We start from the raw sequence: 21664 nt of genomic DNA, 5'->3' as shown, positions 1-21664 counted from the left end.
ACCTCTTTCCAAATATGATCCCATCTCAAATAAGGCAAGTTTGGAAGTGAGCCACCTTCACTTCCCCACCCACTTCCAGAGCCCAAAGGAGACAGACAACAGCTGGTGAGAGAGGACCATTTAATGAAAGATGAGTTGCAGGCCTGGCCCACTACTCTTGCGCCCTTGCTGGAGGGTGGGCAAAAGTGGGACTATGAGGAGGGAAAAGTAGGGTGAAAGGAAAGCAGGGTGTAGGGGCAGGTATGGCAGTGCAGAGGGGAAGGGCGCTGCCCACTGGGGCTGTCTGCTCAACTGTTCTCCCAGAAGAAGTTGTTACAGGCCACTGTGAGGGCAGCCACCAGCACCACATACTCCTGGAAGTCCACCTCCCCATCTCCATTCTCATCTAGCTCCTTCATCACCTTGTCCACAGCATCCGCATCCTTCTGGACCTGTGAAGTGAAGAGATAGAGAGACAGTTGTATAGAGATGTATATAGCACTGAGTCAGAGGCAAGGGTGGGGTGGGGTGACTGACTGGGAAGAAGGAGGTATAGATGAACAAAAGGGAGAACTACATCTAATTTTGGGACTCTTCTACTGCCTTCTCAAAACTAACACTTGTGGCCTCTTGTTTCCTACAGAATAAGCTCCTCAATGAGGCTGAATAATAATAACATCAGCTATATGTTGAGTGCCTACAGTGGGATAAGTACTACACCTGGAGTTTACAAGCATTATCTTATTTAATTCTAACACAAATAGTATAAAGTAGATTTCATTATTCCCATTCTAGAGAAGAAACAAATTGACAGTTGGTGGTTAAATAATGTGTCCAAAGTCACACAGCTAGAAAGTGTCAGTGTCAGAATTTGAACTCAGGTCTAATAAAACCTCAGGTCTAATAAAAGCTGGTGCACTTTCTGCTTCCCCTTTAGCCTACTTTATAAAAAAAAAAATGATTTGAGAGAGAGAGAGAAAGAGAGAAACATTGATTTGTTGTTCCTCTTATTTATACATTCATTGGTTGCTTTCCCTACCTGCCCTGACCAGAGATCGAACCTGCAACCTTGGCATATGGGAACGATGCTCTAACCAATTGAGCTACCCGGCCAGAGCTAGTCTACTTTTCTGCATCCTTCACTCCAGTCAAAACTACTGAGTATGCTGCATATTCTTCTTTCTGCCATACTTTTATTCATGCAGATACATCCTCCTAAGGTGTCTACATTTACCCTAATAATCTTCCGCTGGAAGTCTATGGCTCAAGTGCCATTTCTTTGGAGAAACCATCCCACTTCAGCCAGGTTAATATTCTCCCATAATTTTTCCTGCCACTTCTGTTAAGGCTCTGTGCGCTTCTGGTGTTCAAGGTTTACTTTCAAGTGTCAGTCTTTCCCTTCTAGACTGTGAGACTTGTTATTGATGCATTTACACAGGACCTGACACAGGTGGTCAATAAATCAGGGCATTCTTACTTGAACCAGGAGATAGATAAGATGGGCTAGGATGGATTGGGGAGATGGCAGGGAGATGCCCGCTCTGTTCCCTACCCTTCACCCATTCCACCCTGTACCCCTGCCATGTGCTCACGTCCAGGAAGCCGGAGAGCTCAGTCTGCAGCAGCTCTTTCAACTCCTTCTTGCTCAGCTTGTACTTGTCCCCTTCCTTGCCCGAGTGGGCATGGAACACATTGATGAGAGTTTCCATCGCCGTCTCCAGCTCAGAACCCATTGCGCAGTTCACCTACCCGCCCCCACCATGGAAGTGAGCTGAGAACCGTGCTCAGGATATCTGGGGTCAGGGTGAGGGAAGCCCTCAGACCTGGCCCTGGTTCCACAGCCCAAATAGACATCAGATTGGAGCCCCATCACAATTTACCTCTCACTGAGATTTTATGAGGTAGGGGAACACAAACAGATCTAAGTCCCGAGCCATTCTTTGTGTCCCTCAATTCATACCCCAGCCAGAGGGAGTCAGGGTTTAGGGCATGGAGGTAGAACAACAGCTGGAGCAGGGCTCGCTCCGGAAGCCTGCAGTGGGCTTTGCAATGTCTCCTGGCTGCCTGGGCAGACACTGAGGAGGGTGTGGCAAGCATGCAGGCAGGCAGGCAGGCAGGGGTGGTCACAGGACCCAGCCAGGCTTCCTCTGGCTCTATTTTTACCCTGGACTTTGCCTGCCTAGCATAGCCTCTGTTGGGGGTGGTGGGCTGGACTCTTCTCTACAGATTTGAGTCTACTGCCCACCCCTGGCAAGGAGTCAATCTGGTGCCCTTGGAGACCTGATGGAGAGGGTGCCAGTCTGAGTGGATGACCCAATGTTCATGGGGAGAGGGTCTCATTGCCTCTGAGCTTCCTGTCAGCAGACAGGGAGCCTTGTTGGGTCCTTCCACTCTTCTGTCCTGAACATGGCACTTTGGCTCCCTGAGGTATGCCTCCATTACCTCTAGTTTGGTTCCTCTTACTCTGCAGAATCAGCCCTTCCATTGGGTAGTGGTGGGAAGGGAGAGAGGAGTGTCTGAGCCTTTGCCCTGGAGCCAGAGCTTCCAGGGGAGAGGAGAAGAGACCTGTGTGATCTTGTCCCTGCTGCTGGCCACTCCCACCCAAGGCCCAGTCTGGTAGATGCCGGGACAGTAGCAGCAGAGAGAAGGGGGCTGGTATGTATTGGGAGTATTGGGGGAGATAAAGGGCTGAGTGAATGAGGTCCTCTGAGTTCAAGGGGCTGGGAGGGGGAGGAGAAAAATGGAGGGGTCTGTTGAAGAGAGGGGACTGCCAAGCCAGGGGTCTCTTTCCCTTGGTTTTGGGGCAGTCAGTCCCTCCACAGCCCCAGGGGGCAGCTCAGGTATATTGGATCAGGTATCCCCATCCTGCCCCAGGCCTGAAGGGCTGGACAATGGGCCCTGATCGAATGACATCCTAGCTCTTCAATGGGGCCCTTGTGAGTGTCACCTGAACTCCGGACATGAGAAGCGGTTGTCACAGAGACTTGGGGGAGATGGAACCCAAGCCTGGCTGATGGAGGGGATAAGAGGCATGTGAAGGAGGGGTGCTGGTGGCTCAGTTACTGGCCCCATCCAGGAGGGGCACCTAGAGGTTGCCTGGAGCTCTTGAGCAGTCAGGCATTTTATGTAGGGGCAGTTCTGAGAGGCTCTTGGCAGGGAGGGGGCAGATGGGAAAACAAAGGGAAAAGAATTAGGGGAAGAGGAGGCTGGAGGTCTGGAGACTCCAGAAGAGTAGGAGACAGGGGAGGTTATATGAAGGGAGAATTGGGAGTGGGTATAATACCCCAGTGCCCCCTCTTCCTGATATCTCATGGTCCATACTCTACCACCTCCAGACTTCCCGGGCCCTGAGCTCTTGTCAAGGCTGGGTGGGGGTGGCAGAGGCTGAGGCTGCAGGGATTGGGCAGAAGCAGCTGTTCCATCTGCTCTCTTATTCTTCCCTCACTGGAAGTGAGCCAAGGGTAGGGTCCCATCCCCAGCACCTGGGAGATGGAGGGAGCCTTGGGAGGGCACGTAAGGGCTCCCTGGCAGCTAGCTTCCCCACTGGCTTCCTCACTCACGTAGTTCCTGAATTTTCCTCTGACCTTCATTTGCCTTCCCTGACGACCCTCCAAACCCTGTCTCCCCCAAATCCCAAACTGCTGTCATCTAAACTCCTCCCAGGGCAAGGGGAAACCACAGTACCATAGTCCCCAAACTCTTGGAGCCCAGCTTCAGTCCCCTTTCCCTCAAGCTGGCCAGGGCTGGATGGGGCAGGATACTCACTGTCAGCCTGGGCCTGAGTTGGGAGCAGGTTCTGGACAGAGAGACAAGGCTGCAAATGTGGCTATTGGAGCCGTGTGAGGAGACCTGTCTCCAGTCCTTCCCCCCCTGACCCCCCTCCACTGGCTCCACCCCTTCGCAGACACCCAGTGGGGCCAGGGGCCAGGAGTGGACAGAGGCGCCCTCTGTCTCCTGGGCTGGAACAAGCTGCCCTATGTCTTCTTTTCCAAGCTTGGTTGCCTGGATCCCAACAGGCAGGGCCTAGGAGGGAGGGAGGTGGGAAAGATCCTGGGAAGGACACTGAGCCCTCCCCCCAGACCCCCTCCCAAACCCCCGGTACCCAGCTGTGGCCAGCTAGGCAAGGAAGGGGAGAAGCCCACTGAATAATTTAGTCTTGGAAGATTCCCTCAGGGGTTTCAGGGTGAGACTCCACTGAGGATTTCAATCTGGGGTCTCCTCTATGGGGTCTCAGTCTAGGACCTCTTGAGGGGATCTTGAGTTGCAGGGTCCTTTGAGAGACCTCATTCTGAGATGGGGGTTTCTTAGATTGGGCCTGTCAGTGCTGACATCCCACACTTGGTTCTTTCAATCTGCAGATGTCCTCGCCCCGCCCCCGTGCCCCCTGATTAGACTTGGGAGTGTGGTGGGGCACAGGCTGCTGTATTGGGAGGGACAGGACCCTAGGCTCTAGGCTGAGCGGGATCTGGCCAAGCAGTTCCAGGCAGGTGCCCCCCCACCCCAAGGGGGTGTGCGCGTGGGCTGGGCTAGCGTTGGGGCGTGTCGGGGAACCCGGAATCCAGGGCCGATTGCTTGGCGCTGGGCGGGAGAGGGGCGCCAGGCGTCATTGGGCGTCCCCTCTCATCAGAATCAACCAGGAAACTTGACACCTCCGGGCTCGGGAGCGGCCCGCCTCGCAGCCTGGGCGCATGTAAACCGCAGCCGCGAGGCTCCCAAGCGCTGCACCCCATCTCCGCGACTTGCCCCGGTGAGTTGCGTCCCCCTTAACTCTGGAGGGAGCCTGGGGAGCCTTTTTCCTCCTTGGGCTCCCAGGAACCTGCCCCGGAGCCCACTCGGACTGGAATTTAGGAAGTGGCTTGGAGAAATCAACCACAGTTTTTGTTAGGGGAGGAGGAGGGAGAGCTGAAAAAAGAGGATTCCTCCAGCCCGTCCCCGGTCCCTGGGGCTGTGAGTGTGAGGACGAAGCCCTTCCTGGGCGGCGGCAGTCAGAGAGGCCCATCCAGGACCCCTGTCACTCGGAAAGAGGGCTAGAGGCGGAGGCCTGGGGGTTCTGCGCTCTGCCCAGCTGGCCCTGCTGGGAGGCAGGGAGGGGCCCCGGGAGGCCGGGTCTGGCCTGAAGGAGCCAGCCTTGACTGCAGCTGGGCATTTGCCAGACGGGGCTGCTCTACTGGGAGGGGCAGACAGAGTGCCTGCGGGTGATGACCCAGGTCCCCACACAAACAAACAAGCTTTGGAGACAAACAACCTCCTGACCCCTTGAGGCTGGGCGACATTCCAAGAAAGGGCCCTTGTGACAACCCCACAGAGGGGTAAGGAAACTAAGAGGGCTCCAAAGGCGCCCCTCAGACTGAAAGCCTCCTCCCTGACAGGGGTCTTCAGGCAGAGGGAAGGACCACAGAAGGGTCCTTAAGAGGTAGGCACTTCAAGAGGACCCCCCAGACTGAGATCTAGAGAGGAAGGGGTTTCTGGAAATAAATACCCACCCACACGAAACTATTCCCCTGCCCCAAGCTCCATCCTCCTTTCTTCCCCATAATGTCTAGTCCAGGAGAGGGGCACTCTGGCCTATCCTGACTCTCCCTTTCGTTCCTTCCCCGCCCAGCAGGTCAGCCCCCTGAGGACATCAGCCATAGCCCCAGGGCCCTAATGGCAGCAGAACCACTGACTGAGCTGGAGGCAGCCATTGAGACAGTGGTCACCACCTTCTTCACCTTTGCGGGTCAAGAGGGCCGGAAGGGCAGCCTCAGTGTCAATGAATTTAAGGAACTAGCCACTCAGCAGTTACCTCACCTGCTCAAGGTAGGTGGGGGTTTCTGGGCCTGAGATTTTGGGTGACAGTGGCTTTGGGACACTATATGTGACATGACATTGCTGGGCAGGATAATTGACCACTGAGAAGGGTGCTGTGGAGAAGGGTGCAGGTGATTGCTTGTGTAAGTAATTCTGGTTTTTCTTGGCTGGTGTGTGTGTGTAACTAGGTAGCGATGTGTCTGTGAAGGGAAATGTGTTATTGGGTTTATGCTTCCATCTGTTAGGTTCTTGTGTCTGCTCTGTGCCTCTCTGGTTTCCCTTCCCTCACACAGGACTGGACCCAGAGCTGCTTCCAGGAGGTCCATAAACCATCAGAGCTAGGCAGCCAACAGAAAACAAGATTCACTCTCCTCACTTAACAATTATGGAAACTGAGACCCAGATGTGGGACACGATTTGTTAAAAACAAAGAAACAACAACAAAAAACCCCCAAGAAAATAAAAACAAAAAATTACCACCACCACCACCACCACCACCAAACAGCCTAATTCTTGTAGTCATAGAATCTCAGTGACCTGTGGTTACTTCCTACCCTCTGGAAATCCCCTCAATAATGTGCCTGACAAGCTTGTTCCTTCTTTCCTCACTGGTCAGATTAAGGATTTAAATTTCATCCACACTGGGTTGGTACATCATCCCCAGGCTGCTAACAATTTCTTTTACATCCTTTCTGAAAATTCACAGAAACATAAACGTGGGTGAAGATGGATTTAAAGAAACAAAGAAACTGGTCTTTGAAACTCATAGTCTATCATTTGCAAAATCCCCTACATCCTTAGGCTTCCCAGACTTTCCCCTTCCTCTTCTCAGAGGAAACTTCAGGCTCTCTCCTGAAAGTACAGCATTTCCTGTAGCCTTGTCAAATAGTGATTGGTTTTTCTTCTAAATCCAACTTCCTCTGGGATTGGAAATGCCGGAGTGACCTCTTTGCTTTTTCATTGCTGCTTCTAGATCTTAGTGTTTTGTTTTGTTTTTTCCCTAAAATGCTCAGCTCCTTGTAAGCTCAGATACCACCTGCCTTTCTTATAGCTCTTTAGCTCCTAGTTTGTTTTTTCCCCCCTCATCACCGGTACTGTCATTATCCTCAGTGTCCACAGAGACAGCTCATTTAGCAGCTGGGCATTTCCATTTCTTGAACTCCTCACTTCCAAAGATTCTGTCTTCTTGAATCACAGCATTCCCCTCCTCTGTTCACGCTTGAGATTTTGTCATTACCAAAATAAAGCACCACTTCCAAAATCTCAATTTTAAGCCTCCCTTTCTCTGTCTTCTACCTCCTGTGATTCCAATTCTGTTCCTCTCTAAGGGAGTAGAAATGAATTTTCCTCCTACCTTTCTATGTTCTTAGGGCTAGCATAATAATCAAATTAGCATGAGATAGATTAAGAGGAGAAAATAACCACATTTAACACATATGTGCACAAGGGGTTTCCATAGAGGCTTATATTGCCATTCTGGAGCTAAGGAGAAGGGGGAGGGGATTGTGATTTGGGACTTGAAAGGGTGGGAGGGCAATTTATATTGAGACTGAAGAGCAAATGTTTGGTCAAGAAATGTCTGCTGGCCCTGGCCAATTTGGCTCAGCAGTTAGAGCGTCGACCTGCGGTCCAGAGAGACCCAGGTTCGGTTCCCGCTAAGGGCATGTACCTCGGTTGCAGTTTGTCCCCAGCCCTGGTTGGGTTGTGCAGGAGGCAGCCACTCGATGTGTCCCTTTCACGTCGATGTTTCTCTCTTCCTCTCTCTCTCTCTTTCTCTCTCTCTCCCTCCCTCCCATTCTATCTGAACAAAAAATGGAAAAATGTCCTCGGATGAGGATTAAAAAAAAAAAAAAATGTTTGCTGGACCATCTTTAACAATGGGACACAGAAAGGACTTTGAGAAACCGGGGTCTTGCTAGGTACCTATTACACCTAATTTGTATTAAATTATAGTTTTCTATAATGATAGCTCCCTTCATGGAGCAGGTTCTCTGTCTAAATATTTTAGGCATTTAGGGGGAACGTCAATGCCTTTTTTTAAAATCCTTACCTGAGGGCATTTTTGCATTTGTCTTCAGATAGAGTGGGGGGGGGAGGGGAAGAGAAAGAAACATTGATGTGTGACACATTGAGTGGTTGCCACCCACATGCCCCCAACCTGGGCGGGTACAAACTGCAACTGGGGTACATGCCCTTAGCGGGAACTGAATCCGGGACTTTCTGGTCCACAGGCCGACACTCTAACCATTGAGCCAAACTGGCCAGGGTCCTGAGTCTTTTTTTTTGAACCTCACCTGAGGATACGTTTATTGATTTTAGAGAGGGAGGAAGAGGGAAAAAGAGAGAGAGAGAGAGAAACATCCATGTGAGAGAGAAACATCGATCAGTTGCCTCCCTTACATACCCCAACTGGGGATTGAACCTGTAACCTTTTTGGTGTATGGGACAATGCCCCAAAGAACTGAGCCACCTGGCTGGGGGCTGAGTCTAGTTTCTTGAAAATAACCAGCTTAAAGTAGTCCGTTTCCATCCCAAAAGGCATATTTTGTGGTGGCAAACTCTGCTTCCTCTCAGCTCTATTTAGTTCCTCCACTCCAGCATTTCCTTGACTCCCTATCACATTTTCATCTTCCATCCTTATCCCTTGTGTCCTGATTGCCCTTCTTACTCAGCTGGGTTCTAAGGCTCATCATTATAACCACTCCCTCAACCCTTGAGTTTGTCTCTCTGTCCTTGTTTGGCAAAATCCCAACTTAGGTTAAATCCAACATTTCATCTTCATTAACCTGCTGATTAAATCCACCATTCTGACCCTGGCTGGGTAGGTCAGTTGGTTAGAGCATTGTTCAAATAGGCCAAGGTTTGGGGCTCATTTCCTGCTCAGGGCACATATAAGAATCAACCAATGAAAGTCAACAAATCAGTGTTTCTCTCTCTCTCAAATAAAAACAAAAATCCGCCATTCTGCACCTGTATTTATATAGCAGAATGTGGCTGGAAAAACCCCCACCATGTTGACTTGTCTTACTTTAAATCTATAACCATAACCCCAAGGGAACCCTTAGCAATGCCTACCAATTCTAGTATATTTCCCTGGTTCATTCATTTACCAGCTCTTTCAGATGATTATTTCACTTTTCCTTTTTCCTTAAACTCTACTACCTCCTTTCACATTCTCCCTCTCACTGAGAAAATAAGAGCAATTAGGAACCTCTATGTGCTCCTTGCCCCAAATCTACCAATGATCAGCACATACCCTGCCTTCCTTCCAGTTTTCATGAATGATCCTCTGTGCCCCCAAGGCTAGACCCTCTACTGGTGCCCTGGATCTCATCCCTTCTCCCCTGCTTAAAGACTTGACCCTTTCAATTCTCCCTCCCTGTTTTGTATCATCAAAATTTTCTCTCTACTAGGTTGTTCTGATCAGTTTCCAAATATGCTGCAATATCTCCCATCTTTTAAAAAAAGGAAAACAAAAGAAAACCTCTCTTGACCCTATAACTCCCTTTGGTTATGCCTTATGTCTCTACGTCCCTTTTGTAGCAAAACTCAAAAGCAGTGAGAGTTATTTATACATACTGTCTCCACTTTTCCTCTCCTGGTCCAGAATGTTCATCCCTCAGGTATTTGCTAGGCTTATTCCTTATTTAACTCAGATTTCTGCTCAAATGGCAAATCCTCGACATGGCCTTCCTTTACCTCTGAATACAAAGATCACCTCCCTTGTGCTCTATTACTTTACCCTGCTTTCTTTTCTTCTTATAAAATTTTTTTTCTTGATTGATTTTAGAGAGAGAAGAAGAGAGGAAGAGAGAGAGAGAAACATCGGTGAGAGAGAATATCGATTGTATGCCCCGCACTGGGGATTTGGCCCACAACCTGGGCATGTGCCCTGACCAGGAATCAAACTGGTGACCTCTTGGTGCATGGGTCAATGCTCAACCACTGAACCACACTGGCTGGGCTGTTTTATTTTCTTTTAGAACATTTCCATCACAACTTGACCTTTACTATATACATATATATTACCAAGAATATGTCTTATGAGGAAAGGAGCAGTGTCTAACTCCCAGTAGGTGCTCAATAAAATATTGAGTGAAATAGTAAAGAAAAAAAAAAAAGTAAAAATTGTTGAGTAAGTGAATGAATAGATACATCTTACCTACTGTTCTACAAATAGCTTTTAAAAAATGTAACAGTTGTGGGGAGAAGATTTCCCCCTTCCCCCCTTTTAGTTCTTCTGGCTGGTATAATAATCACACTGATGTGAGAAATTAACAGGAGGAACTGACCAAATTTAATTATGTATGTACATAGGGGGTTCATTAGAATATGGGACCTTAGGACCAATCGGGCATTTAAGGCTCACATGCCATATTTTAAAAAAATTTCTTTTAAAAATCTTTCTTTGGGGGGGGGTTCAGATTTTATTTTATTTTATTTTATTTTTTTTATCCTCACCTGAGGACATTTTTGCACTTATCTTTAGATAGAGCAGGAGGGAGAGAGGAGGAAGAGAGAGAGAGAAACATCGACATGAGAGACACATCGACTGGTTGCCACTGCACGACCCCAAGCAGGGCCGAGGACAAACCACAACCAAAGCACGCGCCCTCAGCTGGAACCGAACCCGGGTCTCTCTGGTCCACGGGCCAACGCTCTAACCACTGAACAACCGGCCAGGGCTCTTTTAAAAATCTTTATTGTTGAAAGTGTTGCAGATGTTCCCCCTTTTTCCTCCATTGACCCCTCCTCCGCCGCTCCCACCACTCATGAGCCATCTTGAACTAAGGAAAAAGTGGGTGTTGCAGTTTGGAATTTCAAAGTGGAGGAAGGCAATTCACATGGAGATAAAAAAATCAAACGTTTGCCTTAGCTGGTGTGGCTCAGTTGGTTGGGGCATCATCCTATTCACCGAAGGCTCATGGGCTCGATTTCTGGTGTGGTCACACACTCCCAGGTTGTGGGTTTGATCTCCGGTTGGGACAACCAATCAATGTTTCTCTCTCACATTGATGTTTCTTTCTCCCCCTGCCCCATCCCTTCCTCTCTAAAGAAAAAAGGAAAAAGAAAAAAGAAAAGAAAAGCAAATATTTGGTAAATAGATATTTGCTGTGCCATCATTAACAATGGGACACTGAGAGGGCTTTGACACTGAGAGGGCTTTGAGAAACTGGGGCCTTGCTAGGTTCCTTCTTGTCTATCACACCTATTCATATTAAACTGTAGTAATCTGTGATGATAGTGCCCTTCCTGGAGCAGGTCCTCTATCTAAATTATTTTAGGAATTTAGGGGAAGGTCAAAGAGTTTTCTTGAGTCATTTCTTTCTTTCTTTCTATTTAAATCCTCACCCAAGGATGTTTTTCCATTGATCTGAAGTTAGAGTGGGTGGAAGGGAGGGAGGTAGGTAGGGAGGGAGAGGGAGAGATGGAGAGGGAGAGGGGGGGAGAGAGAGAGAAACATCGATGTGAATTGGTTGCCTCCTGCAGGACCCCAACCAGGGCTGGGGACTGAACCACAACCGAGATATATGCCCTTGACTGGAATCGAACTGGTGATTCTTTGGTCCGCTGGCCAATGCTCTAACCGCCAAGCCAAACTGGCCAGGGCCTGAGTCATTTGTTTCTTTAAAGTAGCCAGCTTAAATATACAATATCTCCCAAAAGGGATATTTTGGGGTGGCAAATTCTGCTCCCCCTTCTAGTGCATATATGATATTTTCCCATTTTTAAAAAACGATGCACTGTATTCCAATATAGGTGAACACAAATTTATGTAGCCACTTTTTCACCGATGGAATTTTCTCTTATGTCCATTCCTCCCACCCTCTTTCGCAAACATCCTTGTTTACATATCTTTGCATACTTGAGGGAAAGGTCTGGCAATAGAAATACCAGATCGAGCCCTGGCTGGTTTGGCTCAGCGGTTAGAGCATCGGCCCACGGACCAGAGAGTCCCAGTTTGGTTCCTGCTAAGGGCACGTACCTCAGTCCCCAGCCCCGGTTGGGGTTGTGTGGGTGGCAACCAGTTGATGTGTCTCGCTCACATTGATGTTTCTCTCTCTCTGTTCCTCCCTCTCTTCCTCCTGCTCTCTCTGAGGATAAATGCAAAAACGTCCTTGGGTGAGGATTAAAAAAAAAAAAAAAAGAAATACCAGGTTGAAAGACATGTATGTTCTTATTTTTTTTTAATCCTCACCCAAGAACATTTTTTTGCATTTAGCTGTATTTTTTTATTTTATCCTCACCCGAGGACATTATTCCATTTTTTGTTCGGATAGAGTGGGAGGGTGGGAGAGAGAGAGAGAGAGAGAAACATTGACATGAAGGGGACACATCGAGTGGCTGCCACCCGACCCGCACAACCCAACCAGGGCTGGGGACAAACTGCAACTGAGGTACATGCCCTTAGCGGGAACAGAACCCGGGTCTCTCTGGACCGCAGGTCAATGCACTAATTGCTGAGCCAAACCAGCCAAGGCATGCATTTAACTGTAGATAGAGCGGAAGGGAGAGAGGGAGGAAGAGAGAGAGAGAAACATCGATGTGAGAAAGACACATTGACTGGTTCCCACATGACCCCAACAGGGGCTGGGGACAAACTACAAATGAGGTATGTGCCCTTAGTGGGAACTGAACCCGGGACTCTCTGGTCCGCAGGCCAACACTCTAACCGCTGAGCCAAACCGGCCAGGGCGTATGCTCTTAATTTTTATAGATATTACCAATTTGCCTTCCAACAAGTGTGTACCAGATTTCATGGCCACCAAGAATGCATGTGAATGCCTATTTCCTATGTCCTTGCCCAAACAGAGTTTTTTCCCCTCTAAACTATTTTAATTTTAGTGATGAAGAGAGAAAGATTAATTTCTTTTAGATGCACAATTAAAGCCCCAAAGTCTTAACAAGCTTTTTTTTAAATGTCTGATCTCATTTATTTGTTACTCTTAGAAAATCTCATTTTTATTTATTTTTTAAATTCATTTTATTTTATTTTTGTTACAGATGTTTCTTCTTTTTTACCCCATTGCCACCCTCCTCCCCATCCCCCCCACCCCGTTCCCAGCTTTGTTGTCCATGTCCATTGGTATTGCATACATGCATGTAAGTTCTGTGGTTTATCTCTTCCCTCCCCCTCCACCCCCTTTTCTGAGGGTTGTCAGTCTGTACCCTACTTTCACGTCTCTGGGTCTACCCTATTCCTCAGACTGTTATGATCATTATATTCCACAAATAAGTGAGATCATGTGGTATTTGTCTTTTTCTGCTTGGCTCATTTTGCTTAGGATAATACTTTCCAGGTCCCTCCATGTCGTCTCAAAGGATAAGAGAGCCTTCTTTCTTATAGCTGCATAGTACTCCATTGTGTATATGGACCAAAGCTTTTTTATTCATTCGTCTACTGATGGACACTTGGGCTGTTTCTAGATCTTAGCTATTGTAAATAGTGCTGCTATGAACATGGGGGTACATATATTTTTCCTGATTGGTGTTTCAGGCTTCTTAGGGTATATTCCTAGAAGTGGGATCACTGGTTCAAATGGCAATTCAATTTTTAATTTTTTGAGGTAACACCATAGTGTTTTCCATAGTGGCTGCACCAGTCTGCATTCCCACCAGCAGTGCACTAGAGTCCCCTTTTCTCCACACCCTCACCAACACTTGTTTGATGATTTGTTGATGGTGGCCATTCTGACAGGTGTGAGGTGATACCTCATTGTTGTTTTAATTTGCATCTCTCTGATAATTATTGATGTTGAGCATTTCTTATGTCTCTTGGCCATTTGTATGTCCTGTTTGGAGAGATGTCTATTCAGCTCCTCTGCCCATTTTAATTGGATTATTTGTCTTCCTTTTGTTGAGTTGTATGAGCATTCTATATATTTTGGAAATTAATCCCTTATCTGATGTATCATTGGCAATGATGTTCTCCCATATAGTGGGTTGCCTTTCCATTTTGATGGTTGTTTCTTTTGCTGCGCAGGAGCTTTTTAGTTTGATGTAGTCCCATGTGTTCATTTTCTCCTTTGTTGCTGTTGCCTTAGGTGATGTATCAGTGAAAAGTCTGCTGCGTATGATGTCTGAAATTTTGTTGCCTACATTTTCTTCTAGGATTTTTATGGATTCGCATGTCACATTTAAGTCTTTTATCCATTTTGAGTTTATTTTTGTGTATGGTGTAAGTTGATGGTCTAGTTTCATTTTTTGCATGTAGCTGTCCAGTTTTCCCATCACCATTTATTAAAGAGGCTGTCTTTACTCCATTGTATGTTCTTGCCTCCTTTGTCAAATATTAATTGAGCATAATGTCTTGGGTCCATTTCTGGGTTCTCTGTTCTGTTCCACTTGTCTATATGCCTGTTCTTGTGCCAGTACCAGGTTCTTTTGATTACAGTAGCTTTGTAGTACAACCTGATATCCGGTATTGTGATCCCACCTACTTTGTCCTTCTTTTTCAAGATTGCTGTGGCTATTTGGGGTCTTTTTTGGTTCCATATGAACTTCTGAAGTATTTGTTCTAGTTCTGTGAAATGTGTCGTTGGTATTTTGATGGGGATTGCATTGAATTTATAGATTCCTTTGGGTAATACGTATAGACATTTTATTTTTTTATCCTTACCCGAGGACATTTTTCCATTTTTTATTCAGACAGAGCAGGAGGGAGAGAGAGGAAGAGAGAGAGAGAGAAACATCAACGTGAAAGAGACACATCGAGTGGCTGCCACCCGCACGACCCAACCAGGGCCAGGGACAAACTGCAACCGAAGTACATGCCTTTAGAGGGAACCGAACCCGGGTCTCTCTGGACTGCAGGCCGACCGACGCTCTAACCGCTGAGCCAAACCGGCCGGGGCTAATATGGACATTTTAATATGGAATCACATACCTTCCAATTCATGAATAAGGTATGTGATTCCACTTTTTTTATAGCTTCCTCTATTTCTTTTTTCAATGTCCTGTAGTTTTCTGCAAATAGGTCCTTTACTTCTTTGGTTAAGTTTATTCCTAGGTATCTTAATTTCTTTGTTGCGATGGTAAATGGGATTGTTTTTTCAGTTTCTCTTTTTGTGAGTTCATCATTGGTGTATAACAATGCTGAAAATCTCATTTAAAAAATATTTTTTCTTTATTGATTTTAGAGAGAGAGGAAGGGAGAGGGAGAGAGAGATAGAAACATCAGTGAGAGAGAACATCTATTGGCCGCCTACTGCATGCCCCTTCTGGAGATCAGGCCTACAATCTGGGTATGTGTCCTGACTGGGAATCAAACCGGTGACCTCTTGGTGTATATGGGTCGCTGCTCAATCAGTGAGCCACACCGGCTGGGCTAGAAAATTTCATTTTTGACTGGACTCAGGGGTAGAAGCTATTAGAGAAGACAGCTTATGTCTCTTAGCAGTTTGTTCCTGGTGTTTTTCTTTTTATTAAAAAATATTTAAATGTTTATTTTATGTTATTTTTTTCCATCACCATTTATCCCCTCTATGACCTCTTCCACCTCCTGGTGTTTTTCTTTGGCCTCCTTCCTTCTCTTAGTCAAAAGTTTAGCGTATTCTGCAGCTTTTTCCTTATTTTTCTTAGTTTGCTTATGTTGTTTCTTTAGAGCAATCTGCTGACATTTGTATTGTAGGACTTGTGGAATAAGAAGACGCTGAATCTTGGGTGCTTTGGTCCTAGGTTTCTTACCTTCTTTGTTTAGGGGCTTTCTCACAACATATTGGCGGACATCATTTTCTTCAGAGATTGAAAAGTTTACAGATTCTCTGGCCGGTTTGGCTTCGCGGTTGGAGCATCGGCCTGCGGACCAGAGAGTCCTGGGTTCGGTTCCCGCTAGAGACACGTACCAAAAAAAAAGTTTGCAGATTCTGCTAACTCTTTTGGGGCCCAATCAATGAGGCACAGTAGTATCAATGAAATCAGGGATATCTTTCTCCCCTTTGTTACAGTGACCAAGTTGAGAACTCTGAGTTTGGTATCCACCATGCAACCCCCAACAGATTTGTGCTTTTTCCAGTTCTCCTTTGTCTATGGCAAGAATTCCCCTCACTCAGCAGCAGGCAAACAAGGCCATGCAAGACCCTCTGCTTCCTGGAGAAACCTTGTTTGTTGTTCTCACCACTGATTCCAACCACATAACCCTTCCATTCTTTTTTTTTTTTTTTTATCCTCACCGGAGGACATTTTTCCATTTTTTGTTCAGGTAGAGTGGGAGGGAGAGAGAGGAAGGGGGAGAGAGAGAGAAACATCGATGTGAAGGGACACATCGAGTGGTTGCCACCCGCACGACCGACCAGGGTCGGGGACAAACTGCAACCGAGGTACGTGCCCTTAGCGGGAACCGAACCCGGGTCTCTCAGGACCGCAGGTCGACGCTCTAACCGCTGAGCCAAACCGGCCAGGGCAACCCTTCCATTCTTCCCCCAGAGCATCAGCTGCAACTTCTGTGGCCATACGCTTCTCATAAAAGGTACCAAGTTTGCGTTCATCATATACGTCAGTGAGTTTCTGGCAGCCAGTGGCTGGGAAAGAGATGTTCAGCTTCATCCTGAAGCAACTGGCTGCTTTTGAGGTGCCATGAGAGAGTTACCAAGCTTTTAATTTTTGCCAGTCTAATATGTGAAAATGGTACTTGTTCTGATTTATTCTATTTCTTTAATTCTGAGTGAAGTAGAACATTAAAAAATATTTTTATGGACATATATATTGCTTTTTTTCTCTGAACTGCTTATTTCTTTTATCAAGGAATTTTTCTTTTTCATATTTAAAAAATTTTTTTTCTTTATTGATTTTAGAGAGAGAAGGAGAGAGAGAGAGAGAGAGAAACATCAATGAGAGAGAAGAACATCAATTGGCCACCTCCTCCATGTCCCCACTGGGGATTTGGCCCACAACCTGGGCATGTGTCCTGACCGGGAATTGAACCAGGACCTCTCAGTCCATGGGATAACACACAATCCACTGAGCCACACCGGCTGGGCTCCTATTGATTTATTATAGTTCTTTATAGAATGAAGAAATGAGCTTTTGTCTATAAGGTGTGTTGCAAATATTTTCCCCCAATTTTCCCTTTGTTCTTTGACTTTATTTTGGGTAGTTTTTGCCATACAAAATATAAAAACTTTTTATGTAGTCAAATTATCAAACTTTCCCTGAATGGCTTCTGTGTTTTATGTCACCCTTAGAACATTCTTCACCAATTTAACATATTAAATAACCCCAGACTTAATTTTATTATTAAAATTTCCCTACTGATGTGAAATATCACCTTTATTATTTATTCAATTTCCATGTGTATTTTGGGTCTCTTTATTCTGTTTCATTCATCTGTTTATTATTTATTTAGTAACAATATTGTTTACTGTATTTTTTTAAAATTCTTACTTCGGAATATGTTATTGATTTTAGAGAGTGAGGAAAGGAGAGGGGGAGAGAGAGAGAGAGAGAGAGAGAGAGAGAGAGAGAGAGAAACATCAGTGTGAGAGAGACATTGGTCTGTTGCCTCCCGTATGCACCTCAACCAGGGATTAGTCGAACCTGCAACCTTTCAGTATATGGGACAATGCTCCAACCAACTGAGCCACATGGGCCAGGGTTGTTTATTGTAATTTTATAATATGCTTTAATAACTTAATAGTTGATTCTCTCTCTTTCTAAATCCTCACTTGAGGATTTTGTTTGTTTGTTTTTTTGGTTAATCCTCACCCAGGGATATTTTTTCCATTGATTTTTAGAGAGAGTGGAAGGAAGGGAGGGAGAGGGAGAGAGAGAGAGAGAGAAACATTGATGTGAGAGAAACACATCGATTGGTTGCTTTCTGCATGTGCCTGGACCTGGGCCATGGATTGAACCTGTAACCCAGGTAAGTGCTCTTGACCAGAAATAGAACCGGAAACCCTTTGGTCTGTGGGCCGACACTCTGACCACTGAGACACACTGGCCAGGGCAGATACGTTTTTTATTGATATTTTTTAGAGCAGGGGTGGGGAACATTCGGCCTGGGAGCCACATAAGGGCCACGAAATCAATACCAGCTAACATCACACACCTCACCAAATTAGCCTGACCAAATATAGCAGGCTAATTTAAAAAAAAAGTTTTATTGATTTTTTTTTTTTTTTAGAGAGAGAGAGAGCGAGGAAGGGAGAGATAGAAATATTCATGAGAGAGACACATCAATCGGCTGCCTCCTGCATGCCCTCTACTGGGGATCAAGCCTGCAACCTGGGCATATGCCCTGACCAGGAATTGAACTGGGACCTCACAGTCCATGCGTCAACGCTCAATCCACTGAGCCACACCCATGAGGCTAGCAGGCTAAATTTTAAGTTGATAATTTTGTATGGCCTGTGAATGAGGTTATAAATATCCAAATGACCCTTGGCAGAAAAGAGTTTCCCCATATCTGTTTTAGAGAGAGGAAAAGAGAGAGAGAGAATTGGTTCTCATTATTCAGATTTTTACAAATCTCACATGTTTCTTTTTCAAGAAGAATTTTAGTAACGTTAGCCATGTTAAAAAGAATCCTGTACCCCTGGCCGGTGTGGCTCAGTTGATTGGAGCTTTGTTCTGCATGCTGAAAGGTAGCAGGTTTGATTCCAAGACAGGGCACATACCTAGGTTTTGGGTTCGATCCCCAAATGAGGCGCATACAAGAGGCAACCGATTGATTGATGTTTTTCTCTCCCTTCCTCTTTCTCTAAAAAAATCAGTAAACATATCCTTGGGTCAGGATTTTAAAAAAAGAAAGAAAAAAAAAGAATCTTGTAGATTGTTAATTAGTATTATGTAAATACATTCTAGGGAAAATTGACATCTTTGCACTATTGAGCCTTTCTCTCTAAAGAAAGGTATGGTTTTATATTTATTCAAGGTTTTTAAAAAATTTTTATATTAAATACATGTTCTGAGACTCAATTTCCGATATCGTGGAACATACCTCATTAACATAACAAGTACACTTTTGTCACTCTCAACACTTAGGAAATTTCATAGGTTTTAGGATTTGTGAGTCAGGAACTGGGGAGGGAGACCACATATGTATATATGAGAATTATATATGGTCAGTCATCTGAATGACCAAATATATATTTTTTATAAATCACAATATCGCATATATCCTTTAGTTCAGTTTTCTTCACAAAAGCTAGATAGATTTCTACATTTATGTTAAGTGCTTTATTTTATTCTTTACTCTTTTAAATGGGATCTTCTTTTTTATAGTTTGTAACTGGTTAACATTTATATACCTAAAAGGTATTGGCTTTTGAGTATTTATATTATAATCAGATACTTTATCATTTCTAATAGTTTTTTTAGGGGGGTGGGGAGAGACATACAGAATAGTGAATAAGGGTATAAGCTCTGAGTCAGACAATCTAGGTTCAAATGCAGGTTCTTGCATGTCATCCTTGGTTAGTTATTTAATCTTTCAGAGCCTTAATTTCTCATCTGTGAAATGGACTCATAAAAATGTTTTGTTTGGTTTTTTGTTGGATTGGTCTGGCATTTATTTAATCAATACTCTGTCCTGTCCTGATGCTGTTCTAGACTTTGGGTTACAGTGGTGAACAGGCATCTGCCATGTGCCAGACATTCTCCCAGGCACTGGCATTACAGTGGTGAACAATGTGGATGATGTCCCTGTGCTCATGGAACCTTTCATTCCAGCAGATTATGAAGATTAAATGAAGTCAACTCATGTAATGTGTTTATCATAATGCTTGGAACAGTCAGCACTATTAAGTGCTTATACTTGTAGAAATGTTAGCCATTATCATTCTCTTTTTTTTTTCTAGGTGTGCAATACATTTTATTTCTTTCTCTTGACTAATCTTTTTTTTTTTTTTTTTTTTATCCTCACCCGAGGATATTTTTTTCCATTTTTTGTACAGATAGAGTGGGAGGGAGAGAAAGGAAGGGAGAGAGAGAGAGAAACATCGACGTGAAGGGACACATCGAGTGGCTGCCACCCGCGCGACCAACCAGGGCCGGGGACAAACTGCAACCGAAGTACGTGCCCTTAGCGGGAACCGAACCCGGGTCTCTCAGGACCGCAGGCCGACGCTCTAACCGCTGAGCCAAACTGGCCAGGGCTCTCTTGACTAATCTTATGTTTCTATTCCTCCCAATGTACTGTTATACTGAGCATCTTTGCCTTCCACTGGCAGTGCTGATAGTATTCTACAATTAAGCATGATTATAGCTTTATAAAAGGTTTGTGTAGCTCTTATATGGATTAGCGTTGTGCCATCTATAGAATAGGCAAGTCTTCTCTACCTTCATCCAAATGCTGGTTCAGATGCTTAGCATCGAGCTGTCCCTGAGGCACCCTTCTCTGGTTTGACAGGGATGCATTGTTCAACCATCCACTTTATAGTTGTGATTATTTATCTGGCAACAAATCCTTTGATCATGATGGTCTAGCTTACAGTCTCCTTTGATTTCACAGGCTTGTCATGAGAGACTTTGTTAAGGGCCCCCGAGAAAAACAAATACCTTGTGTCTTTGCCATTCCCCCTATCTACCAGGATAGAGAATAAAATGGGAAAATGAGAAGTCATCAGGTTTATGCAAATGAGCAGCCAGGAGCTGTGAACTTCTTCAGCTTTCTGTGAAGGAGGAGGGTGGCCTGAGAAGTCTCTGAAGGTGGGCAGAGTGGGTCCATGCCTACAAGGGCTCCCTGAGTGTCCTTGGACAAAGCCCAGGGCTGGAGCAGTGGTGTGCAGGAACCCACCTGCACCTGCAGGTGAGGGTCCATTGTGTGCATCTCTTCCCAGCTGTGTTCATTGACATGTCTGTGGTTCATAATCTGCTGTGGTGGGAGTAGTTACACCCCAGCAAACACTATGAATCAAGTCTCCCACCTCCCTGTGCTGCTGCCCCTTGGAGTTGGGCACGATGGCAGCACTGACTTGGGGCTGCAGCCCTGTCTCAAAAGTATGGGCGGTCCTCGTGCTCCCTGAGGGAAGGGAATGGCAACTAGCGGTTCTTCCTTCTCTCCCTGCCTTGAGAGCCTTCGTATCTAACCCACCCTTCCCTTCGGTGTCTCCTCAGGATGTGGGCTCCTTGGATGAGAAGATGAAGAACTTGGATGTGAATCAGGACTCAGAGCTCAAGTTCAATGAGTACTGGAGATTGATTGGGGAGCTGGCCAAGGAGATCAGAAAGGAGAAGGCCCTGGAGATTAAGAAGAAGTAAAATAAAGTCGGTTGGCCAGGATGGGGCGGGCAGGGCAGGGCCAGGCAGAACTCCACTACCCCCAAATAAAACCAGCCTCCTCCTTGAAACATGAATGGTTTTTATTCACACCCATCCCGGTTTCTTCTCCTGAGCCGGGGTGGGAAAGCTCTGCTCTGACCTGAGGGCGGGTCCAAAATTTCTGAGCTTGAGGACCAGGAAATATTTATCTTCAAATATTCAAATATTCTTCAACATTTAGCTCCTAGTCTTGTGCTCAGGGTAGGTTGTGCAACAAATAAATGGTTGGTGAATATATATATATATATATATATATATATATATATATATATAAATATAATATATGTACACACACACACACACACACTAAGGTAGAGGCAGATTTCTGGGGGCAGGGGAGGTGACTCATATCCTACCAGGGTCTCAGGGTAATGGTCGTGGCTCCCATTTTTCTTATTCCTGGGATTTGTGTTATTGGATGATGATAGCAGTGAACCTGTTCTGTGGGCTTGCTATGTGCCAGGCATAGTGCTAAACATTTTCTTGCATTATCTTAGTTAAATTCTCACAACCCTTTGAAGTAGGTTCTATTTTAAATCCTATATTAAAGAGGAAGAAATAGATATTAGAGAGGTTAAGAAGACATGAAAAGGTGGAACTGGGTTGAAATTCCAGAGCGTCTGATGAACTGACATCC

The 21664-nt window shown here is 45.6% G+C and overlaps 2 protein-coding genes across 4 annotated transcripts; one reads left to right on the top strand and one right to left on the bottom strand.

Annotated features, from left to right (window-relative positions):
* Window positions 1-101: 101 nt before the first annotated feature.
* On the bottom strand, window positions 102-3844 carry S100A1 (S100 calcium binding protein A1). Its single transcript, XM_036273142.1, has 3 exons — window positions 3745-3844; window positions 1572-1724; window positions 102-431 (listed from the first exon to the last, which is right to left on the bottom strand). Exons 2-3 carry the CDS (start codon window positions 1710-1712, stop codon window positions 288-290), a joined length of 285 nt encoding a protein of 94 aa, XP_036129035.1. The 5' UTR covers window positions 1713-1724; window positions 3745-3844; the 3' UTR covers window positions 102-287.
* Window positions 3845-4545: 701 nt separating this feature from the next.
* Window positions 4546-21037, top strand: S100A13 (S100 calcium binding protein A13). Of its 3 annotated transcripts, none has more exons than XM_036273106.1 (3): window positions 4546-4726; window positions 5582-5778; window positions 20824-21037. In XM_036273106.1, the coding sequence occupies exons 2-3, from the start codon at window positions 5626-5628 to the stop codon at window positions 20965-20967; spliced, it is 297 nt and encodes a 98-aa protein (XP_036128999.1). In that variant the 5' UTR covers window positions 4546-4726; window positions 5582-5625; the 3' UTR covers window positions 20968-21037. The 3 variants fall into 3 exon arrangements, with proteins under 3 accessions (XP_036128999.1, XP_036128998.1, XP_036129000.1); XM_036273105.1 differs by having other exon boundaries at window positions 4547-4726; window positions 5585-5778; XM_036273107.1 differs by lacking the exon at window positions 4546-4726 and adding an exon at window positions 5270-5288 and having other exon boundaries at window positions 5585-5778.
* Window positions 21038-21664: the final 627 nt, after the last annotated feature.

The sequence above is a fragment of the Molossus molossus genome, unplaced genomic scaffold, assembly GCF_014108415.1.
Source record: "Molossus molossus isolate mMolMol1 unplaced genomic scaffold, mMolMol1.p scaffold_m16_p_20, whole genome shotgun sequence".
Classification (NCBI taxonomy): Eukaryota; Metazoa; Chordata; class Mammalia; order Chiroptera; family Molossidae; genus Molossus; species Molossus molossus.
Note: the sequence above shows the minus strand (reverse complement) of the source record. Positions and strands in the feature narration are given on the sequence as shown.

Coding starts and splice junctions, on each gene's coding strand:
- S100A13 (XM_036273106.1), top strand. CDS start 5,626: ATGGCAGCAGAACCACTGACTGAGCTGGAGGCAGCCATTGAGACAGTG. Junction 5,779..20,823: donor AGTTACCTCACCTGCTCAAG/GTAGGTGGGGGT, acceptor GTGTCTCCTCAG/GATGTGGGCTCCTTGGATGA.
- S100A1 (XM_036273142.1), bottom strand. CDS start 1,712: ATGGGTTCTGAGCTGGAGACGGCGATGGAAACTCTCATCAATGTGTTC. Junction 432..1,571: donor AGCTCTCCGGCTTCCTGGAC/GTGAGCACATGG, acceptor TTCACTTCACAG/GTCCAGAAGGATGCGGATGC.